This window comes from Peromyscus maniculatus, chromosome 5 (genome assembly GCF_049852395.1).
Source record: "Peromyscus maniculatus bairdii isolate BWxNUB_F1_BW_parent chromosome 5, HU_Pman_BW_mat_3.1, whole genome shotgun sequence".
Classification (NCBI taxonomy): domain Eukaryota; kingdom Metazoa; phylum Chordata; class Mammalia; order Rodentia; family Cricetidae; genus Peromyscus; species Peromyscus maniculatus.
Window position 1 is genome coordinate 73,190,285 of NC_134856.1, and position 23,398 is coordinate 73,213,682.

The 23,398-nt window shown below is 42.6% G+C and overlaps 2 protein-coding genes across 7 annotated transcripts in view; one reads left to right on the forward strand and one right to left on the reverse strand.

Annotated features, from left to right (window-relative positions):
• The first annotated feature begins 397 nt into the window (after positions 1–397).
• LOC102918263 (uncharacterized) lies at positions 398–20,731 on the forward strand. 4 transcript variants are annotated; one of them, XM_076572621.1, is made up of 4 exons: positions 398–1,734; positions 9,599–9,830; positions 10,908–10,971; positions 11,595–20,731. In XM_076572621.1, the coding sequence occupies exon 1, from the start codon at positions 813–815 to the stop codon at positions 1,311–1,313; it is 501 nt and encodes a 166-aa protein (XP_076428736.1). In that variant the 5' UTR covers positions 398–812; the 3' UTR covers positions 1,314–1,734; positions 9,599–9,830; positions 10,908–10,971; positions 11,595–20,731. The 4 variants fall into 4 exon arrangements, with proteins under 4 accessions (XP_076428736.1, XP_076428737.1, XP_042133979.2 ...); XM_076572622.1 differs by lacking the exon at positions 9,599–9,830 and adding an exon at positions 9,904–10,023; XM_042278045.2 differs by lacking the exon at positions 9,599–9,830.
• Positions 20,732–22,171: 1,440 nt separating this feature from the next.
• The window catches only part of Spag6 (sperm associated antigen 6), a 57,067-nt gene continuing 55,840 nt past the window's right edge, over positions 22,172–23,398 (reverse strand). For all 3 annotated transcript variants that reach the window (XM_076572620.1, XM_042278046.2, XM_042278047.2), the window contains one exon: positions 22,172–22,643. In XM_076572620.1, coding sequence (XP_076428735.1) covers positions 22,574–22,643 — 70 coding nt within the window. In that variant the 3' untranslated portion in view covers positions 22,172–22,573. The remainder of the gene's footprint in view (positions 22,644–23,398) is intronic.

Below are 23,398 nucleotides of genomic sequence, written 5' to 3' on the forward strand. Positions count from 1 at the left end.
AGAGCTCGCCCTTTTTTTTCCCCTTTGGAAAGTGAAATGACAGACTGGCTACCTCTTAGCTACTCCTTATGGATTATTGAGCCAAAAAATAAAAGTGAGCTAGGAGAGCAATTTCTCTTGTGTCTTGTGGTTTTTATCCTCAACTCACAGGACCTTTAAATAATTGTGGTTGCTTCTTATTTGCTGACTCAGCAAATATCTGCAAAAAAAAAAAAAAAAAAAAAAAAAAAAAGTCCCAGTCCATTGCCAAATACTACACACACTATGCTCCAGGGAAAACAGTGAACTCGCTGTTCTCATAGGTTTACAGGGAGAAACCAATGAATATGAAAACTATCTAATGTTAGCACGGGGTTAATTGCCATGCTTGTGGAGGATAATTTGCGACAAAGAAACTGTAAAGCCAAACTTGACTTCCTCGTCTGCCTTGCTATTTTTTTGTTTTGTCATTCCTGACAGGTTGTATGCTCAAACAGATGCCTTTCCCCGATGACTCAAAGCCGGTTCTTGGACGAGTTTCTTCCCACATTCTCTCTGGGTAGTCAGTCATGAATCATATTATGGGACCCCTTACCTAACTCTAACCCAGGGCGGTTCCCTCCCCTGGGCGCCAAGGCTCGCTGGTTCCCTTGCTTCTGCCCAGGGTTGTTCGCCCCGCACGGGCAGGCCTCTGCAGAACGAACAGCCCAGCCTGTGTGCAGTGCGGCCAGCCCCGGCTTTCTCGATTTTTTTATTTTATTTATTTATTTTTTCTAACACAACGTGATGATGCAGGGAGCCAGAAAACTCGGTTCCCTGCAAAATCTTAGAGCATGAGAAAACATCAAAACCCAGCGCCGCCGCCGATGGCCGGCAGCTCGAATCCGAACGAGAAGGTTGGGCACAAGCCAAAGGCAAACCCTCCTCGGGCGCGGGCCGGTTCCTGCAGCCCCGGAAGGCCGCAGACACAGAGCCGCCCTGAGTCCGTGAGTGGCCGCTGGGAACAAGGCCGCCGCGCTCGGCAGAAAACGAAAGTCGGCCCCGGGGCCCAGCGGGGCCAGGCCGAGGCGCCGCCGGCTCGGTCCCGTCGCGTCCAGAAGCGAAGTCTCCCGGGGCCCTGCAACCAGGACGCCGCCGCGCAGGACGAAGCCAGGTCGGTCCAGCGGACGGCGGCGGCGCGCGGCCCGCCACTCCCGAGGAGCCCGGAGGCAGGAGCGGGAAGGCCGCCCGCTTGCCACACCGCAGCTCGGGGCCCAGCGCCCGGCCGGGAAGTAGGGCCGCCCGCGCACGGAGTGGAACGCCTGCGGTGGCGCGGAGTGAGACGCAGGGTGTAGTGCGTATATAAGGGCGCTGCTTCTGCGGGCCACCGGCAAAGCTGAAGTTCTCGTATGTTTCCTGTTGGGCTCCCCTTTCTGGGATCTTGAAGGTCTGTGCATCATCTGTGTGCTCCAGTGGTCCTGCGGCCGCCCAGCTGGAGCCCTTGGTCCCGGAGGCACTTGCGTGGGCACGGGGTGTCCCAAGAGCGTGGCGACTTCAGCCTCGGGGAAGCCCTGGGCCTGGGGTTCCAAGCATGACTCACCCACTTCCAGGGTGCATGTTTTGCCAGCGTCTGTTCCACGTGGCTTGGTCCCATCTGTCCCCTCATGCTTCACAGCAGGTGCTAGCAGGTTGGCTGGAGTTGCTCGGTGCTCCCTTACCAAACTGAAATGCTGTCCATCAGGGTGGTGAAGAGGAACTGGAATGAGGACCATGCAGGTAAAGTTGTCTGACAACATATCGTGCCCCAAAAGGTGGCACAGCGTTGACTCAGTGTGAATACGGATCTGAAAATATCATACTCTGAGGGGAAATCTCAGAAAAGACCATTTGAGTCCATGCCTGAGTTTTAGAAGATGGAAACTAGATACACAAAGCATTTGCCTGGCCAGAAATTGAAAGGAAAAGAGGACACTGGAGGTCAGAAAAACGATTATGTATCTCGAAAGGAGTGGTAGTTACATCACAGTTGCCACAATTCATCGAACTGCAGTCTAAGTGGATAAAGTGTATTCTATTCAGACTATAAGTAAAATAAATTCCTCAAAAGTTGGCTGCGGTAGGGTGTATTTTTTTGGCGGGGGGGGGGGGGGGAGCGGAGGCGGGATTCTACCTTCTCATCAAATCTTAGCACTTAAAAATTGGCCTCGAGGTTAGCTTTTCTTTGGCAGTGTTTGAGTGTTGGGTATACTTCCCTAAAAAATTTCACAATCATAACAAACAATTTTTTTCTCCCTGTTTTGGCTCTGGATTACTGTCTCATTAATGTGCCACTTGAGCAGCAATCGGTTGAGATCAATGCCAAATACCACTATTTGGGGTTGGGAGAGAGATAAAAGTCTGGGCTTCTGTTTATTTGTTTTCTGCTGGTGTTTCCTCACAAGAATTAAGTCCTAGATCGGCTCTTACATGTTTTAAACATCTGGAAATTTGGAAAGTTGAGATGCATGGTTTTTGTGTAAAACAGAAAACACGTTCAATTATGATTATAAAGCTGTTGATCTGGAGTTCTAATAATATGTTTTTAGGTCATTTTCACAAAGCTATGTTTTGCTTGTTCTAAGATCACCAGGAGAGGGTAAATTACAAGCCTTTTAAAGCAACGTCTAGCTCACAATGCTTTGCAATTTTTCTTTGCGTTATTTTAAATATCAGAGAGTTAAGGTCATGGTTTTAATGGTAATAGCCACTGATTTGTGGCAAAATGTTTATTGAAGATTCATCAGGCACATGCTGGCTCCCACCTGACTTGCCAATCACCTGTAACTTGATCAACAGTAATTTGAGATGGGCCTGGCCAGGGTCATATGTTAAATAGAACATTTCCACTTTTCTGACCACAAAATCCTCCCTTTCCTGGCCACTTAAAAACTGTTACATAATCTGCAAACACATGAATCTAATGATTTCTGCAGCGGACCTTGGTGAGGACCAGACACTTGCAAATGTGCTTTTCTGTTGCCACGGAGTTCTCTACTAGCAACTTAACTGCTTAAAATTCTAACCTCGAAAATCATTTTAAAAATGTATTCTAGCCGGGCGGTGGTGGCGCACGCCTTTAATCCCAGCACTCGGGAGGCAGAGCCAGGCGGATCTCTGTGAGTTCGAGGCCAGCCTGGGCTACCAAGTGAGTTCCAGGAAAAGGCGCAAAGCTACACAGAGAAACCCTGTCTCGAAAAACCAAAAAAAAAAAAAAAAAAAAAAAAAAAAAAAAAAAAAATGTATTCTGCTTTCATCTACATCTGTAGTTAGTGAATTGGTTTTTACAGTGAAATTTTTTTCTCTTACTGTGTTTACAGTTTTTAACATTTGCACTTGAAAAACATTTCATCTGAATTTAATTATGACCAAAAAAAAAAAAATGAAGCAAGGCTGTGTAGATAATGTGTATATTTTCAAAGAAAGTAAAAGGCATTTAGGAATATCTTAGGTTATTTATGTCTATGAAATAGCAGAAAGAATCTTAAAGGAACAGGAGAACATCTCCTTAAATCCTGGCTGCTAGTTCTCCCCCAAATTTCTGAGGACAGACAATTTTCAGCAACCATGCAGGTTTGTGCTTACAAATAGGTCCTGGCCTCTTGAGCAGGTCATAAGCTTGCTGTGGTTGTGTGCTATAACTCAAGCATTTTATAATTCTTTATGCCACTAGTGTCTGAGTCACATTTTAAATGGCATAGTCAGTGTTAGCAAATCTTTGCCCACTTAGAGCCGATCAAACTGTTAGAAATATCTGAAAGTCACTTGCAACCTCAGCTAGCTTACCAGTATTGTTAGACAGGTGAAATTTTAATAAGAAAGAATAACAAAACTAGGTAAAATGAGCAGCACTTAAAACAAAAGCATAATAACCTAATCATCATCATCATCATCATCGTTCAAGGAAGGAGGATTGAAGAATGACTACTGCAAGAGAAATGGATGAATTGGAGACTGATAAAACGGATTCATTCAAAAGGAAAGAGATCAAGAAAAATCTCCGGAGAAATCCCTGAAAAATCTATTTAACGAATTATACAGAACATAAATCAAACTGTAAAAGACAAAGGAGATAGCACTGATAAGGAGTTTGTTTTTAATTACATGCTACTACCATGGCTATATTTTTGTTTTTATTTTTCCTGGAAAGACAAAAATCACTAAAAATTAGACAAGGAGGAGGAAGAGAAGGAAAGTGAAGTGTGAATCAAAGCCAAGGAAGGGCTTTTTAAAGGCTTTAGGCTTAGAAATGCTATAAGCATATCCCAACAAACTTCACAGGACATATAATTCCCTGTTAGAGTATGTAAATATTTTAATTTTTTTTTTTTTTTTTTTTTTTTTTTTTTTTTTGGTTTTTCGAGACAGGGTTTCTCTGTGTAGCTTTGCGCCTTTCCTGGGACTCACTTGGTAGTCCAGGCTGGCCTCGAACTCACAGAGATCCACCTGGCTCTGCCTCCCGAGTGCTGGGATTAAAGGCGTGCGCCACCACCGCCCGGCATATGTAAATATTTTATGAATTGAAATGTATCATAAAACTTTTCTAAAATGTTACAAAAAATTTTTAAATCTAACTTCACACAACAAACCCAATGTCAGCAAATTAAACTGAAATACAGTAAATCACTTTTAGCATGGTACTTTTTTCTAGAAATAAGATTTATTTATTTATTTATTTATTTATTATTTTGGTTTTTCTTTTTGTTTTATTTATTTTATATAAGAGATTTTCTAGTCATTTTATATATCAGCCACGGATTCCCCTGTCCTCCCTCTTCCCACCCCCCCCCCCAGTCTTTCCCCTCAATCCACCCCCCATTCCCACCTCCTCCAAGGTAAGGTCTCCCCTGGGCAGTCAGCCCAGCCTGGTACATTCAGGTGAGGCAGGCCCAGTCCCCTCCTCCCTGCACCAAGGCTGAGCAAAGTGTCTCAGCATAGGCCCTAGGTTCCAAAAAGCTGGTTCATTCACCAAGGACAGGTCCCGGTCCCACTGCCTGGGGACCTCCTAAACAGTTTAGGCCAAACAGCTGTCTTACTTATCCAGAGGGCCTACTCCAGTTCCATGGGGGCTCCTCAGCTATTGGGTTTTTCAAGACAGGGTTTCTCTGTGTAGCCCTGACTGTCATGAACCTCGCTCTGTAGACCAGGCTAGCCTCAAACTCAGAACTCAGAGATCCACCTACCCAGGCTCACACCTGGGATAAAAGGTGTGAGCCACCACTGCCCCGTGAAATAAGATATTTTAACATTGTAAAAATATACCTAATACAATTAGGCCATAAAAGAAAAAGTCTTAATAAGTGATAAAACTCTAATATCTATTCTTGACTAAAACAACTACTTCAAAAACATATTTGTTTTTATCTTCTATGTATGGGTACCATGTACGTGCAGTGCCCACAGAAGCCAGAAGAGTGTGTTGACTCCTCCAGAACTGGACTTACATGGTTGTTACATGCCATCTGAGTGCTGGGAACTGAACCTGGGTCTTGTGCAAGAGCAACAAGTACTTTTAATCACTGAGCTCTCTCTCCCACCCACAGATAATTTTTAAAAATTCAGCAAAAAGAAAATCATTAACCAATGTTATCTTTCAATAATGGTTTATAAAATAATTTATAAGGAAGCTGATTCTTCTATCACCACACCTCATTCTTCCTGCCCAGAAATAACTTCTATTGATAGTTTATTGCAAACCCTTCCAGAAACTTTCATACATGTGTTCTTTTCTCCTTGGAACAAATTGTGTGTGTGGTGTGGTGTGTGTGTGTGCATGTGCGTGCGCGTGCGCGTGCGTGTGCGTGTGCGTGTGCGTGTGTGTATTCTTCAGCAGCTCTCTGCCCCCCTTTTTGAGACAACAATCTGTTACTGAACCTGGAGCTCACCAGTTAGTGAGGCTGGCTGAAGAATGAGCCCCCATTCCCACCCCACCCCAGGCTGGAGTTATAGATGCACGCCCCTGGCTTTCATGTGAGTGCTGGAAACTAAGTCAGGTTCTTGTTCTTACACTGATGGCCCTTTACCAACTGAGCCATCTCCCAGCCCATGAAAAATTTAAAAAATAAAATCACACCTGTATATTGTCTTGTGCTTGTGTTTTAATTTCATAAACTTGACTGTCTTTTCGTGTCAGCATTTTTTATAATTGTCGAGTATAATTACATGAATGAATCACAATTTTCACTCACTAATTGGGAACCACTGAGATTGCTATCTAGTTTTCTGCAATCACATAGCAGTGGAATGTCTTATTAGTTAGGAAAAACCATCATTGAATTTCTTTGACTGTTAGTTAGGACTAATACCTCATAATGGAAATGAAGAGCACTGTATGAATAGGTATTCCTCCCATTCAAGTACTGAACAGGTCTGTCCCTGCTTAGCTTCCGAGATCAGACAAATCAGGAGTGTTCGGGGTGGTATGGCTGCAGACATGAATAGGTGTTTCTAAGCCTGTATCCAGAAGGGGGGAGTTTGTATCCCTTTGAGAGTATATGCAAAAATGTTGAAGGTTGTTGAAGGTAAGTGATAGGCAAATGTCATGTTATTATTCACTCTACTTTTGTCCATATTTTAAAATTTCTATACTTAATCATATAACCATAGAACCATTCTCATTAAAATAAAATACAAAGCTGCTTGTTATCACTGTTGTTATTTAAAATTATATTGAAGTACCCAAAAAGACAAAATGTAAATAATAGGGAGACTATTGTAAAAAGGGGGAAAAATGCTTTTATTTGCAGGTAGTACTTTTTACCTACAAAACTTTAGAGACCTAATTGAAAAGCTACTGTAAAATATTGAAAATCAGGGCTTGGGAGATGGTTCAATGGGTAAAAGTGTTTGCTGTGTAAATATGGGAACCTGGCCAGGCCATGGTGGCTCATGTCTTTAATCCCAGCACTCAGGAGGCAAAGGCAGGCAGATCTCTGTGAGTTCGAGGCCAGCCTGGATGACCTAGTGAGTTCCAGGACAACCAGGGCTACACAGAGAAACTTTGTCTTGAAAAACCAGTGTGTGTGTGTGTGTGTGTGTGTGTGTGTGTGTGTGTGTGTGTGTGTGTGTGTCCGTGTCCAGCACTGGAGGCAGAGACAGGCAGATCCTGGGAGCATTTTAGTCAGCCAGTGAAAGACTCCATGGAAGGAAATAAGGTAGAGAGAATGGGACACCTGATGTCCTCCTCTAGCCTCTGTAGGTATATACACAGGTGTGTGCATCTTGACACATGCATACCCACATATAATGCAAATATACACTGTATACATATATATGTACATACATGAATGTTATATGTAAAAAGGTTTTTCAGTGATCTACCAATTACCTGTTGGGTAATAAAGCTATTGAAAAGACCCTATTCAAAGTAACTAAATGATCCTACACACATAATGTGGGCAAGAACTGAGTGAGATCTATATCCCAAAGGAAAAGGGGGGCAAAGATTGAATCAAGATATATCTGCTACTAGGTAAATATCTGTAATTTTAACTAAAAAAAAAATCTCCAATGGGACAGGTTTGATTTGAAACAATTTCTGTCTGGAGGAAAAAACAGAGTAACCAGCATAGATCTAAGATGAAGAGTAAGAGCAGAGATGGTCACTCCACCAGATGATAATACATATTAGAAAGACTTAATAATTACAGTGATATTGAATTACCAAAAAAAAAGATTGACAAATAGATTAATAGTTTCGAATAGATAGCTCTGAATTCAATCTGTCAGTAAATGAAGCATCACTAATGGGGAGGACATGGATTATCAACAAGCAATATTAGGAATCCTGACCAGTGGCTGCGGAGACATCTGACTGAACATATGCTTCATACATGCTGAAATCCATCCCCGGTTAAAGAGGGAGGCGTGAAGAGGGTAAAGGGAGCAGTGGGAAACTGAAAGTGCAGTGCAAGACAAAAGTTATAAATAATAAGTCGGAGCATAGCTGTTTGTGGTGGCTATCACGTAGAAGAGTTGGCATTTGCATGCCAGCATCGGTCCTTCACGGTGTTCTGGGACTTTGTACAGCTGCATCAATATACGTGCATGTCAGTGCGAGAAAACCTCAGAAGAGAGCTCTTTGAAAGACTCATCCCATTCCTTTTGGAATGCTCAGGTTTTGTTGTTTGTATATTTTGTGTGTTCTCTGTGGGGCGTTTACCCACCACCCCCACAGCTTCCCAGAGTTTTCTTGAGTGCGAGCAGCAGGAAATATTAGATAGAAGGATTTATAGCGGAGAATCTTGTGGAGATAAACAGATAGAAAATAAAGGATAGCCTCGAGAGGGCCTGGAACCTATTCCAACGGGCCCGGACTGTCTCTGGTCCAGGGTTTTTATAGAGACGCCAAGGGGTGGAGCAAAAGACCTCCTCCCCCAGCACAGCCAAGTGCAGACCATCTCAGACACCTGCACTCAGGCCCGTGGTCCTGATCATCCTCTATTTGGACCTGCTGGGTAAAGCCACGAGGAACCCCAGAACGGGCTCCCACAGTTCTCACTGCATTTCTCTTCTACGGGGTAACATTTAGGTTGTAAATGCTTTTTTCTCCAGTTTCTTTTTCAAAAGTGTGCCTGAAACATGGCACTTTCCTATATTCTCCGGAAGAGGAGGATTTAAAATTATGCTGAGATCTATAAAACAACAATAATGTAAATGACAGGGAGACTTGCACGACAGTGGAAAGGATGCTTTTGTATTTATTTACACAATACTTTGGCCTACAAAAACAGAGAAATAAAGTACCTAGAGAACCAACTGACCTCTTTACAACCCTCGTTTTCCAGACTAGAGAGGATGGTTTCTTTGTGTATCTGCCTGTACACACACACACACACACACACACACACACACACACACACACACCCCTTTTAAGCACATTGATATCAAAGTGAAAAATCAACACAAACAAACCATTTGAAGTAAATGTATTAATGAAGCCATGGGACTGAGCTGGGTTTGGTGAGAGGCAAAGGTACCTTCAACTCCTCAGAGGATGCTTCTCAACCAGCATCCTCACATCTTGCTGCTTCCATCCTTAACTGCCACAGGCCACACTCAGGGGCTATAGCTTAACTGTGGCAGTCCCAAAATAAGAACACATCCCAGAGGCGATGGGAGACTTAGAGGAAGCGCCCTGACTTCAGTGGGAAACCCTGCAGCTACCTGCATTTGTGTTGGCATTTACAGGGAACAGAGATTGTTGTAAGTAAGCATGTTCTGACCTTGTGATCTGCAGGAATTACCTCATGTAACCATTACCGAACAACCCTAGAATATCGGTAGTTTCATTTTCTCTATTTTCTACATTATGGAACTGAAGTACAAAAAAGTAAAGTACCTTGCTATCATCCATTCAAAAGGAAAGTGGTGAGGCTGTGGTTTGAGCTCTTTGTGGGAGGCTCTTAGGATCCTCACAACCTTGTGAGGAGATCAAGAAATATCCTTCCTAGTTTATACTAAGGCAGTGGGAAGCGGAAATGGGTTACTGGAACTAATACATTCTTGTTCAATGATCAGAAAGAAACAGCTGAGCAGGGATAGGTATGTGATAAGGAATGGAGGGAAAACGGCTTTAAAAAAAAAGTGTCCTGAACTTTTTTAGATGAAACATGAGCTCCACAAAGGGGAAGAGGACTTGAGAAGAAGCACGCGGTGGTAGTGTGGTGGCCGTCCTGAGCACAGAGAGAATGCAGACATGCCAGCCTTAGAACTGTGGCGATCCACAGCAGTCTGGGTAGTAGACAGGAACAGAAATCACACCCACGCTGCTCCCTCCTGTGGCTTTGGAATCTACCTTCCTGAAATACTAGCTCCCGTTTGGTATCACTGTTTATGTAAGACTCTCATTCATTGTGTGCAACTGTTTATCTAAGACGCTTGTTAATTTAGATCTCTGCTTATTTACAGAGCTTTTGTTAGTTTAGATAACAAGAGTGTAAGCTGAATGTAAACCACCAAAATGAAGTTTCGATTAAGCAGAAGGATTTTTGCTTACTTTCTGAATATAAGCATGGCAGTGAAGTTTAGGTAACTATTTTTAGAGTTTTAGAACTAAAACAGTATCTGTTAGCCTCTGAACTTGCTGCTTGACTTTTTTAATCACACTTTTTTTTTTTTGTTGTTGTTGTTTTGTTTTTCAAGACAGGGTTTCTCTGTATTGTTTTGGTGCCTGTCCTGGATCTTGCTCTGTAGACCAGGCTGGCCATGAACGCCTGGCTCTGCCTCCCCAGTGCTGGGATTAAAGGTGTGTACCACCACCATCCGGCTTAATCACACTTTTTTTTTTTTAATTCTGAAATGTTCTATAAGTAGCCTCACAAGCAACACACATATGACAAAAAACTTTTATAAAATGATTTGCTAAATGTGATTCTTTTCCATTAAGATTGTCACTTATCTGATTTTTGTCTGGCTAATTTGGTAGATACCAAAACTGATGAATTGTTAAAAGTGTTTAGTTTTTTTTTTCTTTAATTTAAAATTGATGCTTATCTGCCAGCTGCAAGGGGAATTCGTTTACCTCCTTTATGTTTTAATGTTGTCCAGTTTTGCATAAAGGTATGTCCCTATCAGAGTTACCATTACAAATATTGTCTCTTTAGTGTTAACACATAAATAACTGTAAATTCTAAATCCTCTACCAAAGTATCAAATTCCACATCCCTTCCCAGCCTCCCCCGCACCTCTCCACATACTCTCTTTCCTCTCTAATCTCTGTCATCCAAGTCCCTCGGTGACTTAGAGCAACCAAACAGGTTTCCAGTGTTTGAACGAATAGGCTTTTTGTTTTTTTGTTTTTAAAAGCTTTTTTTAGTCTGAAATATTTTGGCTATGCCTCAGGGGGAAAAAATAAAAGATACTTTTAATCCATGGTTATAACAACCTTTTTATGATTTTCTTTTAATTGCTAGAGCTGACATGAATGAATACAAGATGATTCATTCAGTGAGAATTTGGATGCTGGTGGAAATCCAGGTGAGTTGAAAGAAAGGCCTGGAACTTGTGGGGAAAATAGTGTCGGGGGTGGGGAGAAAAGGAAAATGAACACATGCAGGAAAACCTACACAGCTGGCTTGAGCTCTAATGTTTAAGCCCGATCAAGGCCAGTGACACACAACAAACACCAGGATGGGGGCGCGGGGGGAGCCCAGGGTGAGAAGTTTCTAAGATGACTATTACATAGATGTAACTCACTGACTAGTGTGCCCATGTGGGATTTTAATTACTCGGACATCTGTTTAGCGAAGTGTCCTACTAAATAGGGATCAAATACAGAGATCAAATGACGTGGGGAGGAGAGTGGAGATGACATTCATGAGTCAGAAAGGAGAGCTATCAGCCAGGGGAAAATCAATCCTGGCCTTCCATCTCACCAACAGAGAAGCAATTATTTTAGATGTGGGGCTGGTTAGCATCCTCGGCCATGAATTTAATTAAATAAGCCTCGAGTGGCGGAAAACAGAACAAAACACTGTATTTAACTGTCAGTAAAACATGCAGCATATAAATGATCCAAATGCCTCCTTCTCCCCGCCCCCCCTGCATAGGTCTGTCATAATTTTCCTTCTTTTGCCTAACTTAGTCTTTTCTTCCCAAAGGCCTCCAGTGAACTCGTTGGTACAGATGGATTAAACCAGAGAAGTAGAATGTAGCATGGACATTGTTGCAAAGGAGTAATTTGAAAAAGGGAAGAAGAAAAAAAAGATGCAAGGATTGAGCCGCCATTTGACTTCCTTCCTTGGGCTCGGTACAAAAGCTAATAAATCCACAGGGATAACTTGAAACAAAACCCCTGTGACACTGTTACGGATCCTTAACTGGCAAAAGACACAAAACTTAGAAGTTCAAGTGGTCAGAGCAAGAACTGTAGGAAACTTCCCTAAGCATGGAAGAGACCAAGAAGAGAGTACATGGTTGCTTTAGAAATGGGTATGGCCACTTAGAGCCCTCTTCTGAGTCTTTCATTGTCTCAGGACTAGCTCAGGACTCTGGGCTCCTTCCCCTTCCTCAACTACTTCCCTGGGCAACACCAAAATTCTTCCACAGCCCAACCCGGATTCATCTACGACTGCAAACAGCAGTGTTTGTGGACAGCAGAATCCAGCAGGAGAGAACCTGAGTGAAACTACACATTTACAAATGTGATACCAGCACGGAGCAACCAAGCCACTGCCCTATAAAACAAGTACTGTGTGCTTAGTTCCTACTAGCAGGGAACAACCAAGCTACTGTCCTATAAAACAAGTACTGTGTGCTTAGTTCCTAGTGCCTCAGAGCCACTCTGAAAGACTCAGTTATCACTGTTTCAGGAGTCACTTCTAAAATTCCCCGGAGACTCTGATTGGTAAATTCACACAGTAAATATTCAAGCAGCAGCTGTGGGATTCATGCTGAAGGTCTCCTTACAGTGTGTGTGTGTGGTGTGTGTGTGGGGGGGGTCATTCCTTCTACGTAGTGGTTTTTGTTGTTTGTTTGTTTTTGCTATTTTAAAATCCTAAGAATTGCTTCAGGCACTGCTAATCTCAACGGATTCCGTGGGACGTACACAGCTAGCTAGTGCAGCAGTCTTGCCGTAGCAGAACTTGAAAAGAGCCTGTTCCTGCTTGGGCAAGCTGTCCTTTCATAGCGTCCTCACCTGGGCCAGGGATGTAGTTCAGGGACAAGACATTTGACTATCATGCTGTAGACTCGGTTTCATCAACAGCCCTGAAAAAAAGAAGACACAGCCAGAGTGGAGTTCTTTTAAGGATCACCAACGGCCAGGATGGTCCATGGGACTCGGCAGGCTCATTCATTCCATAATCTCTTCTTGATCACTTCCTAGCACCAGGCTGGACACAAAGACGACCAAGTATGGCTCCTTGCTTGCCCTTGTGAGTAAACCTAGATGTGGGTCTAGAATAAGCAACAATCTAAGGCTGCCTCAGAATAACTGCATATGAGCACTGGGTTCCAAAACCTCTTCCCTTGTACGAGAAACCTGAGGATTTTGCCTGGTGTGAGGCAGTCATTGGTACGGAAGGTAAGATGTCAACTATTCAGGGAATGAGAACTGAGCTGACTCCACGAGGAAGCCTGGCCTGGTGTTATTTCTTTCCATGCTATAATTCAGAGGATATGGTTTGATTATGGAGTTGTTTTTTGAGAAGTTGATGGTGGGCCGGCCAGTGAGATAGCTCAGCAGGGAAAAAAAGTGTTTGCTGGGTGTAAGCCCCACAGGTGTGATCCCAGAACCCATGTAAAGTTGTTAGGAGAGAGCTGGCTCCACAAAGCTGTCTTCTGGCCTTTATACCCCTGCTATGGCATGTAAGCCCACACGTGCCCTTGACACACAAGACTTCGTATAAAAAAAAATACTTTCTGCCACTCACAATTCCAAAGCCTACTCCAGAGACACACGGATCGCCTCTGTGCTCACCATGTAAATTCTAAAATTCTCAGGAAATCCGAAGAACTTGGATTAATTTGATCTGGCTGGATTCCAATGTGACCCAGTTGCCTCAATGCTCTTAAATTACTTTTAGTCAAATGAAGGTGTTAATCTTAAAATTTGACAAACTATTAAGATTCATTCTGGCTGTGAGTAGATTTAACTCAGTTGATTTCTGGGGTTAGGACATAAAACATGACTAGCCATATGTAGTAGCACACATCTGTAATCACAACACTATGGAGGCTGAGGCAGGAGGATCTCAAGTTCAAAGCCAGTTTAGGCTTCAAGCAAGACCCTATCTCAGAAAAATGGAAAAGGAAAATTAAAATAAAAAAGCATGACTCTTAGATTCTCCACTTGAGACGAGCAAGTGCAGGATCATTGCTGGCCTTTACTCCTGAGGAAGCTGGGCGTATTTGTGGGGAAAGTACAGCGGCTGAGGCCGCAGTGGATCTCCAGTGTGGAGTAAGTTCCTCTCCCTTCTCCACACCCTAGTCCATCCAGTGCTGGTGCATAACCTAGTGTATGCAACTATCATGTGTCAAATATTCTTCCCTTCCCGCCTTCTGTAATGCAGCCTCACCTCCTCCGGAGACCAGGTTCAACAATCACTACTGCTACAGTATTGAGTACTGCACTGAGCGGCAGCTGCACTATAAAGTATAATCAGATCCTGGATCCTTTAATGACATATCAACCCTCTGGGAAACAAGGTTTCCTGACCCATAGAATGTAAGGTTTGGGTGACCGGAAGCACAATTGCCCAAATGTACCACTGAGAATGACATGAAGCAGGGCCATGCCTACTTCCCTCAGGCCTATGTTTCCATATATTTTGGATATAGCACCCATAAAATGTTCATTGGTTTAGGGGGACATCTCAGTCTATGAAGTGTCATCTCTAGGCTGGAATCTCCAAACTGAATAGAACTAATGGACTGTGATCCAAGGCACTGTTACATGGGCATCAGATGGTAGCAGTAGCTGGAAGAGCCTTGGTGACTGAAAGACCACACGACTGAATCTCGACCTAACCATTGTCCCCGCACACTTGACCTATCCCTGGACCCTTGTGCCAGCACTACATTGCCCTGAGCTGACTTACATGCACAGCTCAGTGGTGAATGTCTCTTTCAGTGTCATTTTGGTAGCAGCTGCTTTGAGGATAGTTGACATGAAATGGGGAAGTTCAACCTTCATATTCATACTAGGGTTTCTCCTGTGTCCCTGAATAAACTACCACCATGCATCTTACCCTGAGCCATGCTTCTTCCCATGCAAAGTGGGTATCCAGGGGATCATCAGGAACTTTTCCCATTATAAGGATTTCCCTTCATCACCCCTTTCAAGGTCATCTCAATGACACATGGCACAACAGCACCCACCCTTAGCTTGCACTCTTGACTAAGCCGTCTGTGAAAAAATAGGTCGCTGTCCCCTCACCCATCAGTCTGCTCAAAGGGCAACCCCATGCAGCCATAGTTGTGAAGATCAGTACAATGGCGGTGGATGACATTTGGGTGTAGTCCCTGAACTGGTGTCTTCCCTCCATGCTCATGCCTAACCCCATTTCTGCTACTTCCTTTTAATGACTGATTACTTCTACGCCCACCCTGGTTTATGACTTGTGTATAACCAGACCTCTGGCTACACAGCTGCATGATGTCCCATGGTCAGATGATCCATCTAAGTCAGGCCATAGTAGTCTACAAGAACTTTTGGAATGTTGTGTCTATGGGTGGTGTGAATCTTGCTCCAGCACCCTAGAAGTCTATGCTGTGATTCTCCTTTAATGATTCCTAGTAACTTCCTGGCCTCCTTTCCCCAACAAATCCCATCAATACCATAGGGTGTTCTGAGTGGCATGTCAGAGCTTCCTGCTGTAAAGCTCTTTTACCTGGTAAAGGGATAGAACAACGTTCTGGTGATGAGAAAACACCACTAAGTGCGTTTCTGACTCTCTCCTGAGACTGTGGGATTGAGGTCTGAGAGTCATGCCTCTCTGGAAACTGAGCTAGTGATTGCAGCAGTATCTAGTGTGGTTTCCATTTCTGTGATAGAACACCGAGCAAAAGCACCTTGGGGAGGAAATGGTTGATTTGACTCACAGGTTACAGTCCATCATCGAGGAAACCCAAGGCAGGACCCAGATTCAGGAATTGCAGCAGAAGCCACAGACCTACTGGTTTGCTTCCTCCAGCTTGTTAAAATCCTTTTCTTCGATAGCCCAGACCCACCTGCTTAGGGATGGCACCACCCACAGTGGGCGGGCTACTTCTTAATCAGTAATTAAGAAAATGCTCCCACAGACATGCCCACAGGCCAACCTGATGGAGACTCTTTTTTCTTTTCTTCTTTTTTTTTGGGGGGGGGAGGGTTTGGTGACAGGATTTCTCTGTGTTACCAGAACTTGCTCTGTAGACCAGGCTGGCCTTCAACTCACCTGAATCCACCTGCCTCTGCCTCCTAAGTGCTAGGATTGCAGGCATGCACCACCACACCCAGCTGGAGGCCATTTCTTAATTGAGATTCCCCAGCACAGGCAGCTACTGAAGTCTCCTAACCCATCCATTCCTGGTTTATCGCTGTTTTAAGCTGTTACCCTCGTAGACCACCCTCATCTTGCCTCTGGAACATTAAGTTCTATTCACTGTCTTCAAAGATACTTGGATAGGACCACTGGATGACACATCACCTTGTCCTTTTGTTGCAATAATTGCACATTTTGCTTCTGGTGCTATCTGGCTTCTGTTATTCTGGGGTCCTTTCCTTGTTTCTGTCAAAGAGCCCCACTCTCTATAACTGCGTCTCTTTGGTCAGCCCTCCATGCAGAAGACAGCCTCCACTGACGTCCTTAGTAATCATTACCCTGTTACTGTGCTTTATCACATGGTCTGTCCTGTGGGCTCTGGCTGGTCAGTTCCATCCTTACATACTACGACACTTGGAACTGTTGGTACCTTTCATCACTCTGCTGTGACAGTTGTAACATTTCACATCTTTACGATGATAGGCTGTTGTTTTCTCCAAGTTTCTATGAGCCACCCTAGCACCTGTGTCCCCTGCCAGGATGATAGATCCCTTACCCCGACAGAGCTCCCACTCTGGATAAACTCCCCTTACGTAATGCTAGCCAGTATTCTCTGTGACTGCAGTGTTAGGTGTGAAAATGAGCCAAAGTTTTCCTTCCATATGCAAAAGGAAAGTGTAGTCACCACAATAAGCATTTCCTGCTAGAACAGAGGCCTCTTATATCCCAGCCCAGGTTCCTGGCTAAATGGAGCACAGCACACTTGACTTCCTGGGAGAGATCTGCCATTTAGTAATAAGGATATATTATCAGTATATTATTTTTCATCCAATTTTAAAAACAAAAGTGCATTTTAAAATAAAAATGATCTTTTACAATGTGCTTTGCTTTCAATACATACAAAAAAATCTCTTAATTTAATCTTATATCCAATGTTTATAAATGTAAGATTAATGGCTCAATTAGTTTTTAAAGAATTATTATTATTATTTGTGTGTGTATGCACGTGTGCATGCAAGAGTGTGCACGTGGGTACCTATGGAGGCCAGAATTTGGTGTCAGATCTCCTGGGTCTGGAGTTACAGGTGGTTTTGAGTCCCAGAAGTGGGTGCTGGGAACCGAACTCTGGTCCTCTGCAGAAGTTACAAGCACACTCTTCGACTGCTGCCTCCTCGCCCAGCCCTCAGTATTTCTGCTAACTCTAACTCTAGGTTTTACTGTGGAATCTTCTTTTTGGTAAAGAAGTGGGAAATGGTGGGAGTAGTAAGCACAAATGTTTCTAGGCTTTGTAAGAGGAAAATGCTGATTCCTTTTACGAGATTAACTTTGCTGCTGGCTCCATGGTGTAGGGTTTTTAGTGCTCTGAACTTCGAATCCAGAGATTAACTTCGAATGTTTCAAATTAATTGATTTATACAGCAGTGTTACCTGGAGTGCTTTTCTAAACAGCATTTCCCAGAAGTTGGAAGAGTAGCAAACAGACAGTCATGGAGTGCTTGCATGCACAACGGTGCAGAGCATGTTCTGTACAGCAGCGCCGGTACTTCTGGGTGTCATGGTCTGCGCATTGGACATCATAGATTTGCGTATTTACAAAGAGAATTTTCCAGCAGATGGCAGTCAAGTGTCTATTTTAACAAAATAAGATTATGCCACCAATTTCTGCCAATGGAAATCAAATGTCTTGAGAATGGGCCACCCTTTTCCACGCACACAAAGATGTGTAGACCAACGGTGGCACTGCTACTGTCCTGCCGAGTCCTATGCGTTTTCAGCCTTGTTTAACCCTCAGAATTGTATCCGGGGAGTGCTGTTGGTAACCAGCCCATGGCCTCACTCAGCTCATAGTAGTTTGGAGATTCTTGTGGATCCTGGTCTCCTTAAAACTCTGTAGTCCCTTCTACACGACACTATTTCCGAAAACTAAAACCTCAGAACTTGAAGAGACCTAACTGACCGTAGTGAGAGAGCCTAAATCAGCCAGGGGCCAGCAGCCCTGGCTCAGCCCAGCCTGTGTTCCTTCGACCCACTGCAGGCTTACTCCGGTGCTGGAGATACTGGGAGCACCAATGCTTGGATGGTTTACAACTGTATGTGCCACAGAAATATGTAAAATGGAGAACTCAATGTAGGTTGAAATCATTCCCACGCAGCTGAACATCTTTATATCCAGCATACTTTGAACATATACCATCCGTAATGTATACATTTTATATTTTAGTATAAATTTTTACTAAGAATGTGTTGCCAATCAATTCTATGCATGGACAAACTGACAGGCTTTGGTTAATGTGTAAATATCTATACCAGACCATCTTGTGATTGTGATATATTAATATTCTTGGTCCAGCATTCAGTTAAAATTACTATAGAAAAAATATCAATCATGAATGAAAGGACCTCAGAAATACATATTTTTGTACTGATCACTAAATTAATTACTGAGGAAATACTTTCCCCTAAACCCATTTTAGGTAAATAGTGAAAACTCTGCTCTGTAAAACAAACTGCTGTGTCTCTGGGAATTTTATTTTAAAATTCTTGAATAACATGGATACATTTTCCTCAATTATTTTCCTAACTGTACAAGGCTTAGGAAGCCCTCTGAAGTTGGGCTAACTTCTTAATGGCGTCTTTCCTGGGTTCTGCGATGTGGAATGTTTTTGCTTCCCTCCCCCATTTCACACTATAACTGACATTTACAGGCAAAGCTCTGCGTTCTTTAAAGCAGTTCCTCCGATTAGGATCTGACTGTAGAGCCTCCAGGACTTATGAAAAACAAAATGATGTTCATATTTTACCAAAATCTAATTTTAAAACTCATGGGAAAAAGGCTTTGAAGCAATTGGTAAATACAACAGTTATAGATACAGACTTGTCACTTGATCCCGTCAATCTCTAAAAAGTAACTACAAATTAAGTTTTCTAAATGTCAAATTTGATGGCCAAATAAGCCCCAACGTTTGCTAGCACCTATCTTAAAGGGATGGTTACAGAAATTTCCTCGTCCTTTCAGGGTCAGTTTCTAAACCTGACTTCTTGGGGATGGCCTTAGGGATTTAAGGCCAGGCTGACTGTTGGGCAGGGTTTTATTTCTAGCAGCAAGTAAAGCTTTCATTCTTTAAGAGAAGGGGTTTTCGTTGAGAAGAAAGGTTAGAAAAACAGGCCGATGTCCTATGAATATGAAGTTGTCATTTGGTTTCGCATGCTGAATTAAATATGACTGCTCCGTGCTCAGCGGCTCGTGGCTGTTTTGCTCCATCTGGGAGAGCGTGTGTGTGTGTGTGTGTGTGTGTGTGTGTGTGTGTGTGTGTGTGTGTGTGTGTGTGTGTGTCTGTGTGTGTGTGTGTGTGTGCTAGAAAACTCCATGAGGGCAGGAAGTGTAGCTTTGCTTTATTACAAATCATTGGGCTTGACCCCCACTTACTTAAGAATGAGGACTGGGAGACACTGTGTAACTGCTGGCCAGCACGTCTAACTTTGTCCATCAGATCTCCCACAGATCACATCAAGTTTATGTAGAATGGAGGTGTTACGGCACTGTCACCTGCGTCATGTAGGCTGTTTCCACGAGCATCTTCTAGAAAGCTCAATGTGTATCATTGCCCTTCCTCCCCACGAGGCTAGTGACCAGAGCCCAGGCGTCACGATCCCTTTCAGAAAGGTCCTGCTCATTTTATCTCTTCCCACACAGGTGAAGTAGCTTCATCTACAAAAAAAGAAGGTCTGGCCAACTCTATTCCCAAAGCCCTAACAGCAGTTATCCCTCATACGTGAGGAATCCACATAAAAAGTTAAAATCTGAATAACCTGCAGGGGACTGGGAGAGAGGTTAGTCTGCAGAGACAATTGGCACCAACAAAACTCAAACTGGGAGTGAAGAGACCAGAGAATATCGTCAATGACAGACATTATGTTTGCTTTAACACATCAAAGGATTTTTAATGCCATATTTAAAAAAGTTAAATGTTGCTTAAAGTGTCTTATAAAGAAACATTTTGTACAGGTGGATGTGGTGGCATGCCCCTTAAAGCCAGTATTTCAAAGGCAGAGGCGAGCAGACCTCTCAGAGTTGGAGGCCAGCCTGGTCTACATTGTGAGTTCCAGGACAGCCAGTGGTACATGAAAGATAGACCCTGTCTCAAACAAAACAAACAAAAAAAGAAACATAACTTAAAATTTCCTAATCCCATCTGATCAAATTAGAAACATCTAGCAGAACGGTATTATTTTATTCTTAGCGTAATAGTCTTTGATAAAGATAAAACGACATAGAAAGTGAACAATGTCAACTACAAAGTGTAATGGTAACAGGAAGAAGCAAGAGGGGATTCACCATTCTAAAATCTAAAGCTATTTTAACCAAGGTAAATTGATTTTTGTTACCACCATCGTGGTCATCTAAGAAAAACTGCTGTCGTGGTTTTGTTGGTTGTTTTTGTTTCAGACGGGGGCTTATTCTGTCACACAGACTAGTCTTGGACTTGAACTCCTGACACCATAGCTTCCCCAGTGCTGAGCTATCACACATGATTGAAAAAGTCTAATTAATGATGAAGCCAGGCGGTAGTGGCACATGCCTTCAATCCCAGCACTCAGGAGGCAGAGACTGGCAGATCTCTGTGAGTTCAAGGCCAGCCTGGTCTACAGAGTGAGTTCCAGGACAGCTCAGGGCTACACAGAGAAACCCTATCTTGAAGAACCAAAAACCAACCAAACACACACACACACACACACACACACACACACACACACACACACACACACACAAAGAATGATGAAAGCTACTTTTATCTCCTCATATCATTAAATGACTCATAAGACAAACTGGATAGACAGGAAAGAGAAAGGGAAACTAAAAAATTGGGAATAAAAGCGATATTTCCCTGTGCAATGAGTCTAAGAAATTGCTGTAAGGAGATAAAATGGGCTATGAAAGTGTTAAGAAAGGAAATCAGGAATGCATTGTACACACACGACCATGAGTTCAGTCCTCAGCATGCTCACAAGAAGGAAACCACTAGATACTTTAGTTTGACACAAGGAAAAGAGATGGAGTCTGGTGCTGGTTATGAAGATGCTTTTAAAGCTGCGACAAAGGACAAAGCCGTTTGCTGGGAGAAGGTAAGGAAGACAGAGGTAAACCCAGAAGAGTGCTCCATGTAAACAGGTAGGGGTCTAGGAAGGAAACTTGAAACCAGATTTTCAGGATGGGGCCCATTGTAGCCTGGGAATTTTCTGAGCTATCCTGTGCCTCTCTGTTCTTCAGGTCTCCAGGAAAGGCCGCTCAAGAAATATATCTTTAGGAGCTACAGAGAGATGGCTTAGTGGTTAAGAGCCCTGGCTGCTTGCTCTTCCAGAGGACCCTAGTTCAATTCCTCGTACCCACATGATGGCTTACAGTTATCTGTAACTCCAGTCCCAGGAGATCTGAAGCCTTGTTCTGGCCTCTGTGGGCACCAGACATGCACATGGTACACAGATATAGATGTAAACAAAACACTCATACACAGAAATAAAATTAATTAAAAAGAGAAATATCCCATTAGACCCAAAGACATAGGCATAACAACCAAGATTCCTGAATCCAACCACAAGTTCCTAAGGCCAGAAGTGCATTGGCTAAGTAGAAAAAAATTTTTAAAAAATTGCAGTGCTATTTTTAATGTTTTGTTGGAATCTGCTTTGATCCCATTACAGCTTAAGTGAAATGCATTAAGCCTGAGTCTGCTGCTATTCTGCTCAAATTATACCTTAAATCCCTGAGTATGTGAATTCTGAAATTATGTTGGGAAGGTGAACCTGGGACAAGGGAATCCTGAAGACCCGTTTTCCATGCCTGCAACCTTGAATGGGAATCATGATAAGACCTCTCAGTGAGAATGGAGAGTTTGAGCGTCAGAGTACATGGAAGGTAAGGAACACTTCACGTAGGGTGAGAAGAAAAGAGTTTTAAAACTTGTAATAAAAGAGGGCTTTCCTAAATCCTTAGGAAACCAGACAGGCTGTCTGTAGATCTCTTGTGTTAATTCAATGCACTTAAATAGCCATATGGTTTTAAGGGTCCTACATTTCTGCCACATTTTCCTCTTTCCATACTCCCTCCCTATATTCTGTATAACTGACAGGTCAGTTTTCCTTACCCACCCCCACAAGGAAATAATTAAGTGTTTTCTTTCTTTCTTTTTTTAATCCAAATAATGCATCATATATTTTTTATTTATTTCTTCTTTTTTTATTAAGAGATTTTCTATTCGTTTTACATATCAACCACAGATTAAGGGTTTTCAAACAGCATGTCTCATTTATATCTAGTCATAAGGATGTGTGTGCTGTGTTGTGTTTATGTGTTTTGTAGAAAAATAAGTACCTTAAAACCCTTTATTGCCTCTTAAATCTTCCTTTATGCATATCTCTATGCATGCAAATTATTATGACTAGTCTTTCATACACTGCAGCTAATAATTTATAAAGAATTACATAAATATAGAAAACATTAAGATATTTCACATTGAACAAAAACAGAGATGTACTTAGTTCAAACGTTTTAGAAAGCACTTTAGCAACTGCTGTGCACACTCTCCTGTGACTCCGAGTATAAAAATAGACTTTGTTCAGTTTGTAGGCGGCTGATAGCTGTCCACTCTCTGCAGAAGCATATCTGAGTATCCAGGGGAATAGTACCTGGAAAAGAAAGCCTGCTATCAGATAGATGGACATGTTTCATACAGTAGGCGCGCAAGTCTGTATACAGAGCTTACCGAGACAACTTATGGGGCTGGTGAGACAGCTCACGCAGTACGAGCGCTTGCTGAGTTCATCCCTGGAGCCCACATAGCAGAAGTGAGAACCAGACCATCAGATCTGACCTCCACACGCATGCTGTGGTACATGTGCACATACATAAATGTGTGTGCACATATGTATGTACACATGTGTGTGCACACATAAACATATGTAAAATGTCTTAATATAGATAGTCATGGGTGGAACTCCACATAGGAACATTGCTGATAAATGTCTTCTGTATTTACACCATACAACCTATTATTGTAATCAATTTCTGAATTCCAGTTGCCTTAGAAATCATGTCTTAAAAATAGCTTGGTCAGAACCAGTCATAATTTATGTTGAAAATAGTTGAAAAATGGTTTGTAAATACTCATTTTATATAAAATAGAAAATTAACCATCTTCATTGGTTCCTGGGCAGATATAGTACCATACATTTACACTTCTAGACTTCTAAATCGAGCATCTTATACAATATTTAGTATAAAGTATTAAATATATGAACAGTGATATACTATGGAAAGACTTTTCATTTACATAAAAAGCCAAATAAAATCCAGTAGTTATTCTAATGTAGAAATGGATTTAAAAACCTAGGAAATTATTTAAAAATTTCCAAAACATTTACTAAAAGTGATTAAGCCTCAG

What these genes read in the sequence shown, in the direction of transcription:
- LOC102918263 (XM_076572621.1), top strand. Translation starts at nt 813, where the DNA reads ATGAGAAAACATCAAAACCCAGCGCCGCCGCCGATGGCCGGCAGCTCG.